Source organism: Gloeophyllum trabeum, assembly GCF_000344685.1.
Source record: "Gloeophyllum trabeum ATCC 11539 unplaced genomic scaffold GLOTRscaffold_00010, whole genome shotgun sequence".
NCBI classification, from domain to species: Eukaryota; Fungi; Basidiomycota; class Agaricomycetes; order Gloeophyllales; family Gloeophyllaceae; genus Gloeophyllum; species Gloeophyllum trabeum.
The window spans coordinates 1,307,480-1,319,527 of NW_006920419.1; the positions used below are offsets into that span (position 1 = coordinate 1,307,480).

Consider the following 12,048-nt stretch of genomic DNA (forward strand, 5'->3'; position numbering starts at 1 on the left):
CCCGTACTGTGGCGTAATGTACGATGTGGCGTCGCCGATATAAATACCGGCAGATGAGCACTGGAAGACGGAAACAAAAAATCGTCTCCACAACCCTCTTGAGTCCATCGCCCAGTACAAGTCCAGAAATCGGTGCGGAGATGACCGCCTACGAGAAGCAAGGTAAGCGAATAGCAATGGCAGTTACAAGCAACCGGACTCACATTCTCTCAGATCACAGTCGCGCTGATATGGTACGTGCACAAGGCTCTCCTAGTCCTCATGCTGACTCAAGCTCCATAGGTAGTAAAGCCGGTACTCAGTGCGAAGGAAGTCCTCGTCGACAAGAGCGTTGGGGTGGGAACGATTAATTGCACCAATTGCGGCGCATTGATGTCGGCCGACGCGCCTGTGTGTTCCACCTGCGGGAAACAGAACCCTCACGTTTGAAAGGTGGGCGCCCTCATAACTTGTGTTTGATTCGGATTTCCTGAGGCCGCTATATCCAGAGGGAACGTCTAACGGGCTCTACGTACATTCAACCGACCATGCCCTTCTGTAGAATTTTATTCACATTTCAGTCTATGTCTTATCAAAAACTGTCATAAAACTACGATGCAATATTGCCTTCCCTGTCGAGTGCTTACCTGAAAGCCGACCTATAGGTCCAGTCCTGCCAGAGCCAATATGGTCCGCATGAGCCCGAAGCGCAAACGTGTCGTAACTCGTCAGAAGTGAGGCGGGTCTAGCGACGTCGCTTATTCGGGACACCAGTGACGAGCGTGAGTCTAATCTCTGGGGTGAATTGAGTGTCGCGCTGTGAAAAGTCAGCGAGGCAACGCGAGAGCAAGCGAATCTAAGAGAAGAGTCAATCAGGATTCCAGATAGAGAGAAGTGCAGCTAGCTTCCCCAAACCGTCAAATCCCTCTCTCAACTGTTGGAAAATACGATATCAGTTAACCTCCTACATCTTAATTCTCCTGAACCTCGGGGACGGAGATTATGCAAGACACTATATCCTGTGTGAGGCAAAGCGAGATTGGTTCGCAAATTTTCCGAATAAAAACCTACTGGTGAGACGCTGGAAACAGAGACGACAAGAGACGACGGAGACAATTGCAAGAGAGGTACGCACTCTGGAACTTGGTATTCCCCACGATGAGAAGCTGTTTCCCACGTGTCTTTCAGCACGGCTGATCATGATCATGAGATGGCCCCAAATGCTACGCCTGTATTGTCGCTGTTCCTAAGCCTCAACTTGCAACCTAGCACAAGCCTAGGTGATCAAGATGGAAGTCCTTCCTTTACACAGTGAGGCTGTGGATTGATGCTGCCGTTGATTGTCTGCGCCAGCGCCTACCTCCATCAACTTCGTGACAAGTTTAGCACAACGCACAGGGCCGCAGCTTCAGAGTTGAATATGCTCTCCCTAGGCCTGGACCAACTTCTCTCGTCCTTTACTCCCGCGTATCGACTATGGACCTTCTCCCCATAGAGACCTGGCAGACGGTGTTCAGCTATGCTTGTACCGACGGCGGGCTCACTGCTGCATCGCTCGCCATCACTTGCAGATACTTTCGCGATGCGATCAAACCCATCCGATTCCAGAGTGTGAAGCTCGTTGGGATGACTCACCTCCTCTCCTTCTCGCGATTCCTGGAAGAGGAACAAGAGCTCCGCATTCGATACCTCTTTGTCAGCGACAGAGGAGAGTGCAATTCAATTCCTTTGCAGAAGGATCGGGACGCCGCTCTCGTTCGCATCCTCCAGAAGGTCTCACCGACGATTGAGATCCTGTTCCTGGATCTGCAAAGCGGGCGGGACTACCTTCTCTCCCCCGTCTCGCTACCTGCCCTACGGGAACTTGGAGTGTACGGGACATACAGTCCCGACGACGATACCATCACACCTTCCCTGGAGCCCTTCCACAACCTCCGACGCCTGCACTTCAGCGGCACGTACGACCTTCACTCTCACGGCCCACGGGTGGGCAACGCTCTCGTAGACGTGACAAGACTCGCGCCATCACTCACTCATCTGGGGAGTACGAGCGGCAGCATCGTAGCGTTGACCCTAGACAGAGTCGCGCGCGCTCTGGGTATTCTCAACTCGCCGAACGCCCAGCGCGTGCAGATTCCTGCAACCGTCACCCACGTCTACATGAAACCCCACAAATTCCTCCATGCCTACAGGGAGATCTCGACCGTCAGGAATCTCGCTGCGCGGGACGGAAGCGCTGGTGCTGCACCGACCGATGTGTTGGATCCCTACGCAAATTGGTCGGCAGCGGTTCAGGGACGAGAAGGGATGTGGGCGCATGCGGTAGATGTAGCATCCCTGAGGAACAGTCAAAGATTAGACCGATTCAGCCTCATGATATGACCCTAACAACCATGAATACATAGGTATTACTTGCTTTGAAGTAGTCGACTTTCTCACCCCCATCCCTTTCAAATATAGCACATGCTAGATAGCACGTTGATCTTGGTAGCGCACGAGACACACGCACCATTTGATAACGATCATAGGAGGCACTGTATGGTTCATCAGTGAATATTTTGACCGTTTTAGAATATGGTGTATGTGACACGGATGAATCATGAGAAATCTAGGAATTAAGTGATTCCTTAGATCCCGTCAGCATCTTGTGCTGACCTCGGAGAGCAGATCCTGCCATATCAACTATCTCGAAGTAGGCACTGGCGTTGAAATAACTGCTGAACTAGTGAATTACGAGGTGGATGACGTGTTCTGCGGAGACTCGCGGTAGGAAACCTTAGTAGCCAGGTATGAATGCCATCTAACTTTCCGAGCTTCATCAATTGGAGATGCAGTTCGCTCTCTGGAGAAGAACTCCATTACCGGTAGATAGAACGAGAGCGCCTGCAAAGTCTCAGACTATATAGGTATTACTTGCTTTGAAATAGTCGACTTTCTCATCCCAATGGCTTTCAAATATAGCGCATGCTAGATAGCTCGTTAACCTTGGTAACGCACGAGAGACACACACCACTGTATGGTTCATCAGTGAATATTTGACCGTTTTAGAATATAGTGTATCCGACCTGGATCATGAGAAATCTAGTGATTCCTTAGATGCCGTCAGCATCTTTTGCTGACTTCGGAGGCCTTCAAAAGAGGTTAAGCTCATGAAGCATAGGCAGAGACACAGCTGGTAGTAGGAAGGTCCGTACGCCATACAATATAGACATTGGGTGTCAGTAGAGAGTGCCACAGAGTAGAGAGCAACTGCTGGAGAAGTCCAGCTCATTCCCCTGAGAGATCACGAGGCCAGCAAAGACCGTTCCGAGTGTGAGGAGGAAAGTTACTGGGCAAGTCGCACAGAAAGAGGTGCTGTATCTTCTGTCGTTCCCCTGGATTGTGTTATAGGTTCTGGAGGAACAAATATGTCGGTCTGACACCCTCCAGCATGATACACTGATATCTGAATGGGGCCGAAAGTTCTCGAACGCCCTTCGACACCAAGGATAGAGTACCCTGTACATCCACCGTCTGGCCCGGGCGGGGGATCTCAGTCTCTGTCCTCGAGACATAGTCGTACTCGTCGAAACTTGGACCCGACAATCTCCCATCAATGCGATCCGCGAACCTGCTGTGCCTAGGTGCAGCATGAATTCGGCGCTCGAGGATGCATGGCTAGCGCATCCATACCTTGGGGGAGACAATGATTGCACTTGGGCGGATTACCAGTCAAAGGGTACCTACAAAAGCTGCACGTAGGTTCCTTGGGCGCCACATATGTACATGGTTGGGGACCGAAGTGACCTGTGAAGCGTAGCGTCAATCTACAGTCGGGTGAGTATCATTCGCAGAGACGTACCGTTGGGGAGCTGGTGATATCTACGAACGTATGAGCAGCGAGTAGGGATGCTGCTGACGGAGCTCACCTGAAGCTTGGTAGGCTGCCGTTTCGGTTCACGAGAGTGTGTACAAACTTCCGGTTGCCCTGGCCCAGTGCTGCGCGCCGGTATTGATAGGGAGGGACGCCACGTTGGGTAGCGAGCTATGCCACAGTATTGTGCCAATAATGGTAATGAGAAGCATCGTTTTCAGAGCATTACTCTTTCATCCCCCAGGTTGCCGGTGAGATAACAGTGCCAGGAGCTGAAGTCGACGCTGAGCTAATTCACGGTACAAACTTTGGCGTGGCACTGAATGATGACAACATGCAGGACTGGAACATGACTTTGAACGAAGTCCAATCGCTCCGATGGTTCATAGTTGACTGCTGGTCTTTGGGACGGCAAAACACCGCTAAGGTACGCTACGCAGGATCTTGCGGAGTTGCAGCACTCGGACTCTGCCCATTTGCACTGGTCCTCCGCAGGTCGAAGGCTGCTATCTGTACTTCCCAGAAAGTATGCTGTGGCGCAATACATAACAAGGAGTTCACTATATAAATACTGGCAGGTGAGCACCGGAATCCAGCATCAGAGATTGTGCACGCACCCCTCACAATCTAACCACTAACGTAAGCTCCGAAACCAAAGCAGACATGAACGCCTACGATAACCAAGGTAAGCTCACAACGGTGGCACACGTACGCACGTACCGTTCATGTCCGCAGAAAACAGTCACAATATCGCGGTTTCCGCCCACATGGCTCTCTTGATTCGTTTACTGACCCTAGACTGCCTAGGTCATTCCGGACCCCAACGCAAAAGTCCTGATTAATTATACCCGATCCTGTCGCGGCGGTCGTACAGCTGAGGAATTGAGAGCCGAGCATCCCTATCACCGCACTCACCCTCGTCCGCATTTGTATCGTCTTCGTCTCCGTCTCTGTCCTCGTATTCAGAAGCGACGATAGATGCTGATCCGCGTTTCTACAGCAGCTCCGAGGCATTGTCCCTCTGGCAGAGGAGGAACTAACGGTCAACGAAGTGTCAATACAGAGGACACGAACCCCGAACTGTACCCGCATACTGGACCTGATTACGGCGGGGAAATCGGTGAAAGACATATTCCAGCTGTTTGCAAAACGATAGAGCCAGTTGAGTATTTTTGTGCGTGGGGCGCCGCCCCAAGTCTAACCAAAGCCGGTAAACGGTGCACCACTACTAACCAACAGGTTCGAAAGGGCAGTTGACCGCCTTCCGACGCTCTCTGTACCGTTTCCGGTGATTTTGCGGTTGTTTGTCCTTGGAGTGGCCTGTATGAGTGAAAATCCGGACTGGCTCTATCGTTTTGCAAACAGCTGTCACAGCTTGATGAGTCGATCATCGGCCCCAGACTGTGCATAGGCTTTGGCCACGCCGTCGACTGCAGATCAAGAGAACAGTACACGTCGACCGTACAGACTTCGGCAAGTTTTCTAATGTCCGAGCATCCAATCACCGATACAAATTGTATACTCGAGTAGGGAGGCCGAGGGAGGCAGCTTCAAAGTAAATCATGCAATGTACGGTAGCGGCTAAGTCCAAAAGCAAGCCACGAACCGAGTCGTCGCTCGCAGCTCGTCGATCACATCATGATACAGTGCTATCCTGCGGCCCCTCCGCTCCCCGTGGACAGTGTTCTCTGTGGTTACTATTGCCTCTTCGTCATTACCCAAGGGCGTACCGTGAAACCTACAGTCGTGGCAACACCCGTGGAACGTGGAATGATAGGCATTGATATGTAGTGGAACCCGACAACGCTGCTTTGGCTTGGCATCGGTGGCGGCGACACGAAATGGTTGCGCAGCTATCACCGCCTCTCTTTGCAGCATTCTGCAAGCCGCTGACATTATCATGGCGCCCATCGACCTGGGGTACGCCGTTTGCCTTGCCTACCTCCCAATCGCACCAATTCCTGCACAGATGGTATGCTCTGCCTTCCCCAAGTCAGGTGCTATGCTTCCTCGATCCCGCCTTCGAGTGGGGCCTCGCTCCGCGTTCCGAGACGCACGTCCCGCCCACCATCATGTCGCGCGACTACAGTACGCTGTGGTCAGCTTCGGCCGCGAAGAGCAGCGCGCTGATGCGCTGCTGCAAGGACTGGGGAATTACTAGTGAAGTGTGGCACCGGCGGTTTGATTAGGGACTCTAAGGTGACTTATCGCGTGTCAAGGCCTTTGCGCAGTATGTGCTGACGAAGACGAAGTGAGTCCTTGGATTGTGTTGATTTTTGTGATGCGATGTTGGTAGAAATCGTATCATTATTTTCGTGTCTACTGATTTGCTCGCCACATATCATCCTTCGGGCAAGCACTACTCGTGCCAAATCATGGCTATTCACCACCACGCTTATGTTGCATATCATATATCCGGGAATTGGCGCGAGAGGGGGGGAATATGTAGGTAAAGACGATCCAACATCCTCGCCTTCGCTCTAACCGCACTACCGGGCCTGACGCCTTCCTTGTTCTCTGCCCGGATTAATACTCGCGGGTTTTTGCGCGGGTCCGGGACCTTGAATCATCGGTGCGACTTATGGAATCTATAGACGGCATGTCGGGAATCGTCAAGGGTATCTGACTCCCTCGTTTCCCAACCGCTGATGATAACTTATGTTCTAGTACTTCTACGCCGACGTGTCCGAGTCGCCGTCCTTTAGGCACACACACGGTAAAATCTACTCTCGGTTCCGAGGATGACTATGTTTCCATGTTGGATCTGGCCCTAAGAGGGGTAATTCCGGGTATTTTGGGGCAAAGACAGACGTCGCCGTGCAATCGGTATGCTACTATGCGGGTATCTCACACACAAAGACTGAGTTCCTAGATAATTTCTTCGGAATACAAGCTTGGGCGATCATCTTCGAACACCGTCCCGGTCATGCGCTGTCTCTTCTTTCACAGCTTTTGGGTTGACTAAGGTTAATGTTGTGAACAATCTCTCACTGGTCGCGCAGAATGACTCGAGTACCGTGGACAGGACTGCACTAGACGGTCTTCCTCACTGCGCGTGCCTTCAGCATTGCCCATTTTCTCTGTCTTCCATTTCATCGTCTATGCCAGCTGAGTGCCCCCCAAATACGCAGCCATCGAGCTGGTCCTTTTCACAGGTTGCTTGTCTCTAATAAAAGGCTGCTCGAGTCCCGGTCGATACCTCGTCTGAACTCTGCCCAAGCTCGTGTGCGTCTTTAATCCGTAGTCTGTCCGGCTCCTCATTTAAACAGCGAAAAGCTACAGATTCACGCACTCTGCACCCCCTTCGGCCTGTTCTCCAATCGAATCGCAAGTTATATTATTGCTTCTTGAGCATTACACTTATGGTTGTTACTCAGAACGTCTGCACCTGGATCCGCATCTCTCTTCTATCCAGAGTGAGTTATGTATATATAGTATATAGATGTCCGTCAGAGACCGTCACTCACATTCAAGTCGTGACAGATGCCGGATCTTGGGAAGGAGATTTCTCTAGCACCAAGCTCACTTTACGTGTGCCTTACCCAACTCATGGGTCCAGGATTCCATTGGTCTCTCTATATAACCGATGCGAGCGGAGTCGCCACACGCTACCACTGGCGGGAGGTACCTGGTAGACGGGGCGCTGACGATCCCATCGAAGAATTCGCATACGGTATCATCAAACCAGTCACTGAGATCACCAGAGGTAACAACTTCAACCTCGCGTTCATCAAGATATCCGCCTATGTTCCACATGAAGGGATGCAACCTGAATACTTTGTTGCGCTCTTCAAGGACGTCTTTACGACCAGCTACTCGTCTGTCAGGGAAAATCGGCAGCACCAGATTAGCTGTCGTACGTGGCTGATGGCTGCATTGCAAAGGATGCGCGTAGCAGGCCACCTCACCCTTGATAGTGCCGCTGTAGCCGGCCTGGAGGCGAGCATAAAGGAGATTGGGAACGCAGTCGAGGAAAGGGTTAGCACGGGGATCGTTGAGTCGGAATTTGCTTACTTGTAGCTCGCACTCAGAGGCCGTAAGTATAGGGAAAGATAATCCTTATGTTCTCGTCGTTGTTATTGTTTGTTCCCGCTACTGTAGGTAGTGGGTCTTGGACCCCCCGGCCGTTCGCAGGTTTCCTGCGACCGTTTCAAGATCTACGCGATTTATTCCCGCTACCGTAGGTAGTGGGTCTTGGACCCCCCGGCCGTTCGCAGGTTTCCTGCGATCGTTTCAAGATCTACGCGATTTATTTGACACTATTTGGCGCTTAACCGTATATGGTTCAAAGGTGGGGTCCCTAAAGGACCCCGATAGTTATGCCACGTGTCATTTCTCTTCCCCTTTATAGCCCAGGTGGCGGATGATTGTCAGACAGAACTGACCTTGCTTGGGGCCTTGGACCTTGCGGTCTCAAGGTGAAATCAGAATACTCCGATGTCAGTTGTTTTTCATATGTAACTTGTATTCTCGAAACCTGAGGGAGGGATACGGTAGCGGGCAGAGCCCGCTACTGTATACATAGATAAGATTTGGTAGCAAGCTGAAAACTTGACATCCTGAGCAGCATCATATACTAATATATTTGCGAAAGCAGTTGTGTTCCAGCCATGATTTCCGACTGAGCATTCACCTCAACGATTTGAAGAGATGTCCACTCACTCCTCCCTCAGGTTCTGAGTATACAAGTCATTTATGTAAAACAGCTGACATTGAAGTATGCTGCTTTCACCTGGAGACCGCATCTCCAACGCCCCAAGCTAGGTCATGTCTGTTCTCTTGAGTCCCTTGACCAGCATCAGCCACCTTGGCTAAAGACGGAAAGAGAGATGCCACGTGGTTTTACAATCGGGGTCCTTTGAGGACCCCATCTTTGATTGGTCCAAAGCCGTGTGCCGGTCCTGCCGTCCGCCATATACGGTTAAGAGCCAAATAGTGTCAAATAGATCGCGTAGATCTTGAAACGATCGCAGGAAACCTGCGAACGGCCGGGGGGTCCAAGACCCACTACCTACGGTAGCGGGAATTTGACACTACGTACGGCAAGGACCAATCAAAGGTGGGGTCCTTAATGGACCCCGATAGTCATGCCACGTGTCATTTCTCTTCCCCTTTATAGCCAAGGTGGCGGATGATTGTCAAGGGACTCAGAGACAGAACTGACCTTGCTTGGGCCTTGGACCTTGCAGTCTCAAGGTGCAATCAGAATACTCCGATGTCAGTTGTTTTGCATATGTAACTTGCATTCTCAAAACCTGAGGGAGGGATGAGTGGACATCTCTCAGGACCCCAGGCCATTGAGTTGAATGCTCAGTCAGAAATAATTGCTGGAACACAGCTGCTTTTGCAAAATAGATATATATGACGCTGCTCAGGATGTAAAGTGTTCAGCTTGCTACCAAATATCATCTATATCTACTGTTGGATTTCGGGAGTCGGGATCGAGCTTGCGAGCTCGCGCCGTGTTGCGCGTGGTCAGGGGGGACCGCCGCAGGCGGGCCCGACTGATAAGGTGATAAGAAAATTCATATATATTCGTTGTATCTACTCGATGTCCTGTACGCGATTGCCCTTCGGGCAACCGACCGCCTGGGGCAAACGTGCTCGTCTTCCGTTTGCTAGGATTATTTCAACATCTACGGTAGCGGGCTCTGCCGTGCTCGCACGGCCCTACCGCCTTATACTTATAAATGGGAAATGATACGTATGTGAGAGTAGGCGACTCTTCATGCACACGTGCGGAAGCGACCGGCCCGGGGCCGAGCCCTCGGGCCGGCAAATCGCTTGCTCGCGCGTAACGGTGTCACGCAGGGTCGTGTCAAGTCGCGTCTTCAGCTCGTACGGTCTTCAGTATTATGCTGTTGCCTCATAATGTCAGCTATATCTCTGCCATTTGGACCAGGCTTTTGGTGTGCCTACCTCTCATCTCATACAATCGTATTTTGATGCAGGATCGTAGGAATTTGGCCGGTCCTTCCAAAGTCTGCTGATCCTCAGCCTTACGTGCCCTCTCAGTGGTACACACAACATACGAACTTTTCGGTTCAACATACCGTGGATTGTGAAAATTACGGAGCGTACGACCAGTACGGAGGCACACGCTCTACGTTACCTCCACTCGACAGGCATCGATATTCCGATACCTCGCCTCGTCTTCTCCTGCGTTCACCGCGGCACCACATACACTGTCATGACCCGTATTCCGGGCACGCGCATGTGGGACACAAAGCTGCCAGTCGACGCCGTAGAGGCTATCGCCGACGAGGTCTCGGTCGTTCTCAGTAAGCTGCAGACATTACGACAGTCACCCGCTGAAGCAGGGAAAGTCAAAATGAGTGCCTCCGGGCACGACCTTCCCGACGCCACCCACTTCTTTGAGGCGAGAACTGGGCCTTACTCTTCCGTCCTTGAATTGGTCGTTCATAGTGGCAGCTATCGTGACGAAGAGGAGATGCGAAGTGACCTCGACCCCGCCATAATTGAAGTAATGACAGCAGACCCTATCAGATACGTCCACCCTGACCTGCGTACGTACAATATTATGGTACATGACGGCCATCTCTCTGGAATTATCGACTGGGAAGACTCTGGCTGGTATCCGTCCTCATGGCAGGTTCACACGATGCGATTTGCACGTAGTGGTTGCAATGGACCGTGGCTGCAGTACTGGCGTAGGTACCGATTCTCCGAGGAGGCGGAAGCTGCCTACGAAGCGGCAAAGACATTTATGATAAAATCACCTGTATAGTTGTTGTGAGTGCGATTACTATAGTCCGATTTGCACGCATTATGAACACTGTCATAGGAAGCCTTCAGGGCATGCACAGCGTAATAAGACTATGCGACGACCTTACATGTACTGCCTGTATTGTTGCTGTGCCACGGTGCAACGTTCGAGCACCGTCGGACTCGGACCGTGATTGCGAGTCGGAGCTCGTACTCCCATATAGTGAGTTGTAAACGCGGTCAGACTTTCCCTCCAACTTGAGCTTGAACCCGTCCACGGTCAGGATATGTATGGTGCGTACTCTATTTTCGCCATTGCGTTGGGTGATAAGCAAATTGTCTGGGGGAAAAGGTAGAACTCTCGGATGATTTTTCGGCTCGCACTAGTACTGTGCAGACGATATTGGTACTTGATACGTGCCATGGCCTGCGCCTATCAGCATTAACTTCCCGACGAATTTTGTATAAGGTGCAGGCCGCAGCTTAGGATCTTCATATGCACAGCTAAGGCGAGGTATCCTCAACCCTCACGATATCGACTATGGATCTCCTCCCCGTCGAGACCTAGCAGACCGTTCTCCGCTACGCTTGTATCGACGGCTGGATCGCTCGCGATCACGTGAGAATACTTCCGCGATACGGTCGGACCCATCCTCCGGTTCCAGTTCGTGAAGCTCTCGAGGATGACTCAACTCCTTTTCTTTCTGCGATTCCTGGAAACAGAGACAGAGGTCCGTGACAGATACCTCTTTGTAAGCGACAGAGGAGAATGCCATTTTCTCGATTTGCAGAAAGAAAGGGATATTGCTCTGGTGCGCATGCTTCAAGCGACCACGACCACGTTGCGATCCTGTTCCTGGATCTTTCAAACAGACGGGACTACCCCCTCTCCGTCTCCCTTCCTGCGTTGCGGGAACTTGGAATGTAGTACAATCCGGACGGTGATACCATCATATCTACCCTGAAACCCTTCCACAACCTTCGGCGTCTGAACTTCAGCGACACGCCCCATATCCACTCCCACGGCCCACAGGTGGGCAACGCTTTCGTAGACGTGACAAGAAAGTTGAAGACTAGCGCCATCACCCACTCATCTGGGGATTACGAGCGGCAGCATCGTAGCGTTGACCCTAGACAGAATCGCGCGCGCTCTGGGTATTCTCAACTCGCCGGACGCCCAGCGCGTACAGATTCCTGCAACCGTCACCCACGTCTACATGAAACCCCACAAATTCCGCCATGTGTACAGGGAGATCTCAACCGTCAGGAATCTCGCTGCGCGGGACGGAAGCGCTGGTGCTGCACCGACCGATGTGTTGGATCCCTACGCGAATTGGTCGGCAGCGGTTCAGGGACGAGAAGGGATGTGGGCGCATGCGGTAGATGTAGCAACCCTGAGGAACAGTCAAAGATTAGACCGATTCAGCCTCATGATATGACCCTAACAACCATGAATACATAGGTATTACTTGCTTTGAAGTAGTCGACTT

At 51.7% G+C, this 12,048-nt stretch overlaps 3 protein-coding genes across 3 annotated transcripts; all 3 read left to right on the plus strand.

Annotated features, from left to right (window-relative positions):
- Window positions 1-140: 140 nt before the first annotated feature.
- On the plus strand, window positions 141-2,503 carry GLOTRDRAFT_122278 (uncharacterized protein; the record flags this gene model as incomplete). The annotated part of the gene is made up of 5 exons (XM_007869876.1): window positions 141-162; window positions 214-233; window positions 283-390; window positions 936-1,106; window positions 1,378-2,503. 5 exons carry the CDS (start codon window positions 141-143, stop codon window positions 2,359-2,361), a joined length of 1,305 nt encoding a protein of 434 aa, XP_007868067.1. The 3' UTR covers window positions 2,362-2,503.
- Window positions 2,504-7,194: 4,691 nt separating this feature from the next.
- Window positions 7,195-7,852, plus strand: GLOTRDRAFT_131115 (uncharacterized protein; the record flags this gene model as incomplete). Its single annotated transcript, XM_007869877.1, has 2 exons — window positions 7,195-7,248; window positions 7,316-7,852. 2 exons carry the CDS (start codon window positions 7,195-7,197, stop codon window positions 7,850-7,852), a joined length of 591 nt encoding a protein of 196 aa, XP_007868068.1.
- Window positions 7,853-9,703: 1,851 nt separating this feature from the next.
- Window positions 9,704-12,041, plus strand: GLOTRDRAFT_94938 (kinase-like protein; the record flags this gene model as incomplete). The annotated part of the gene is made up of 8 exons (XM_007869878.1): window positions 9,704-9,741; window positions 9,848-10,503; window positions 10,638-10,781; window positions 11,034-11,177; window positions 11,224-11,289; window positions 11,350-11,482; window positions 11,673-11,937; window positions 12,021-12,041. 8 exons carry the CDS (start codon window positions 9,704-9,706, stop codon window positions 12,039-12,041), a joined length of 1,467 nt encoding a protein of 488 aa, XP_007868069.1.
- Window positions 12,042-12,048: the final 7 nt, after the last annotated feature.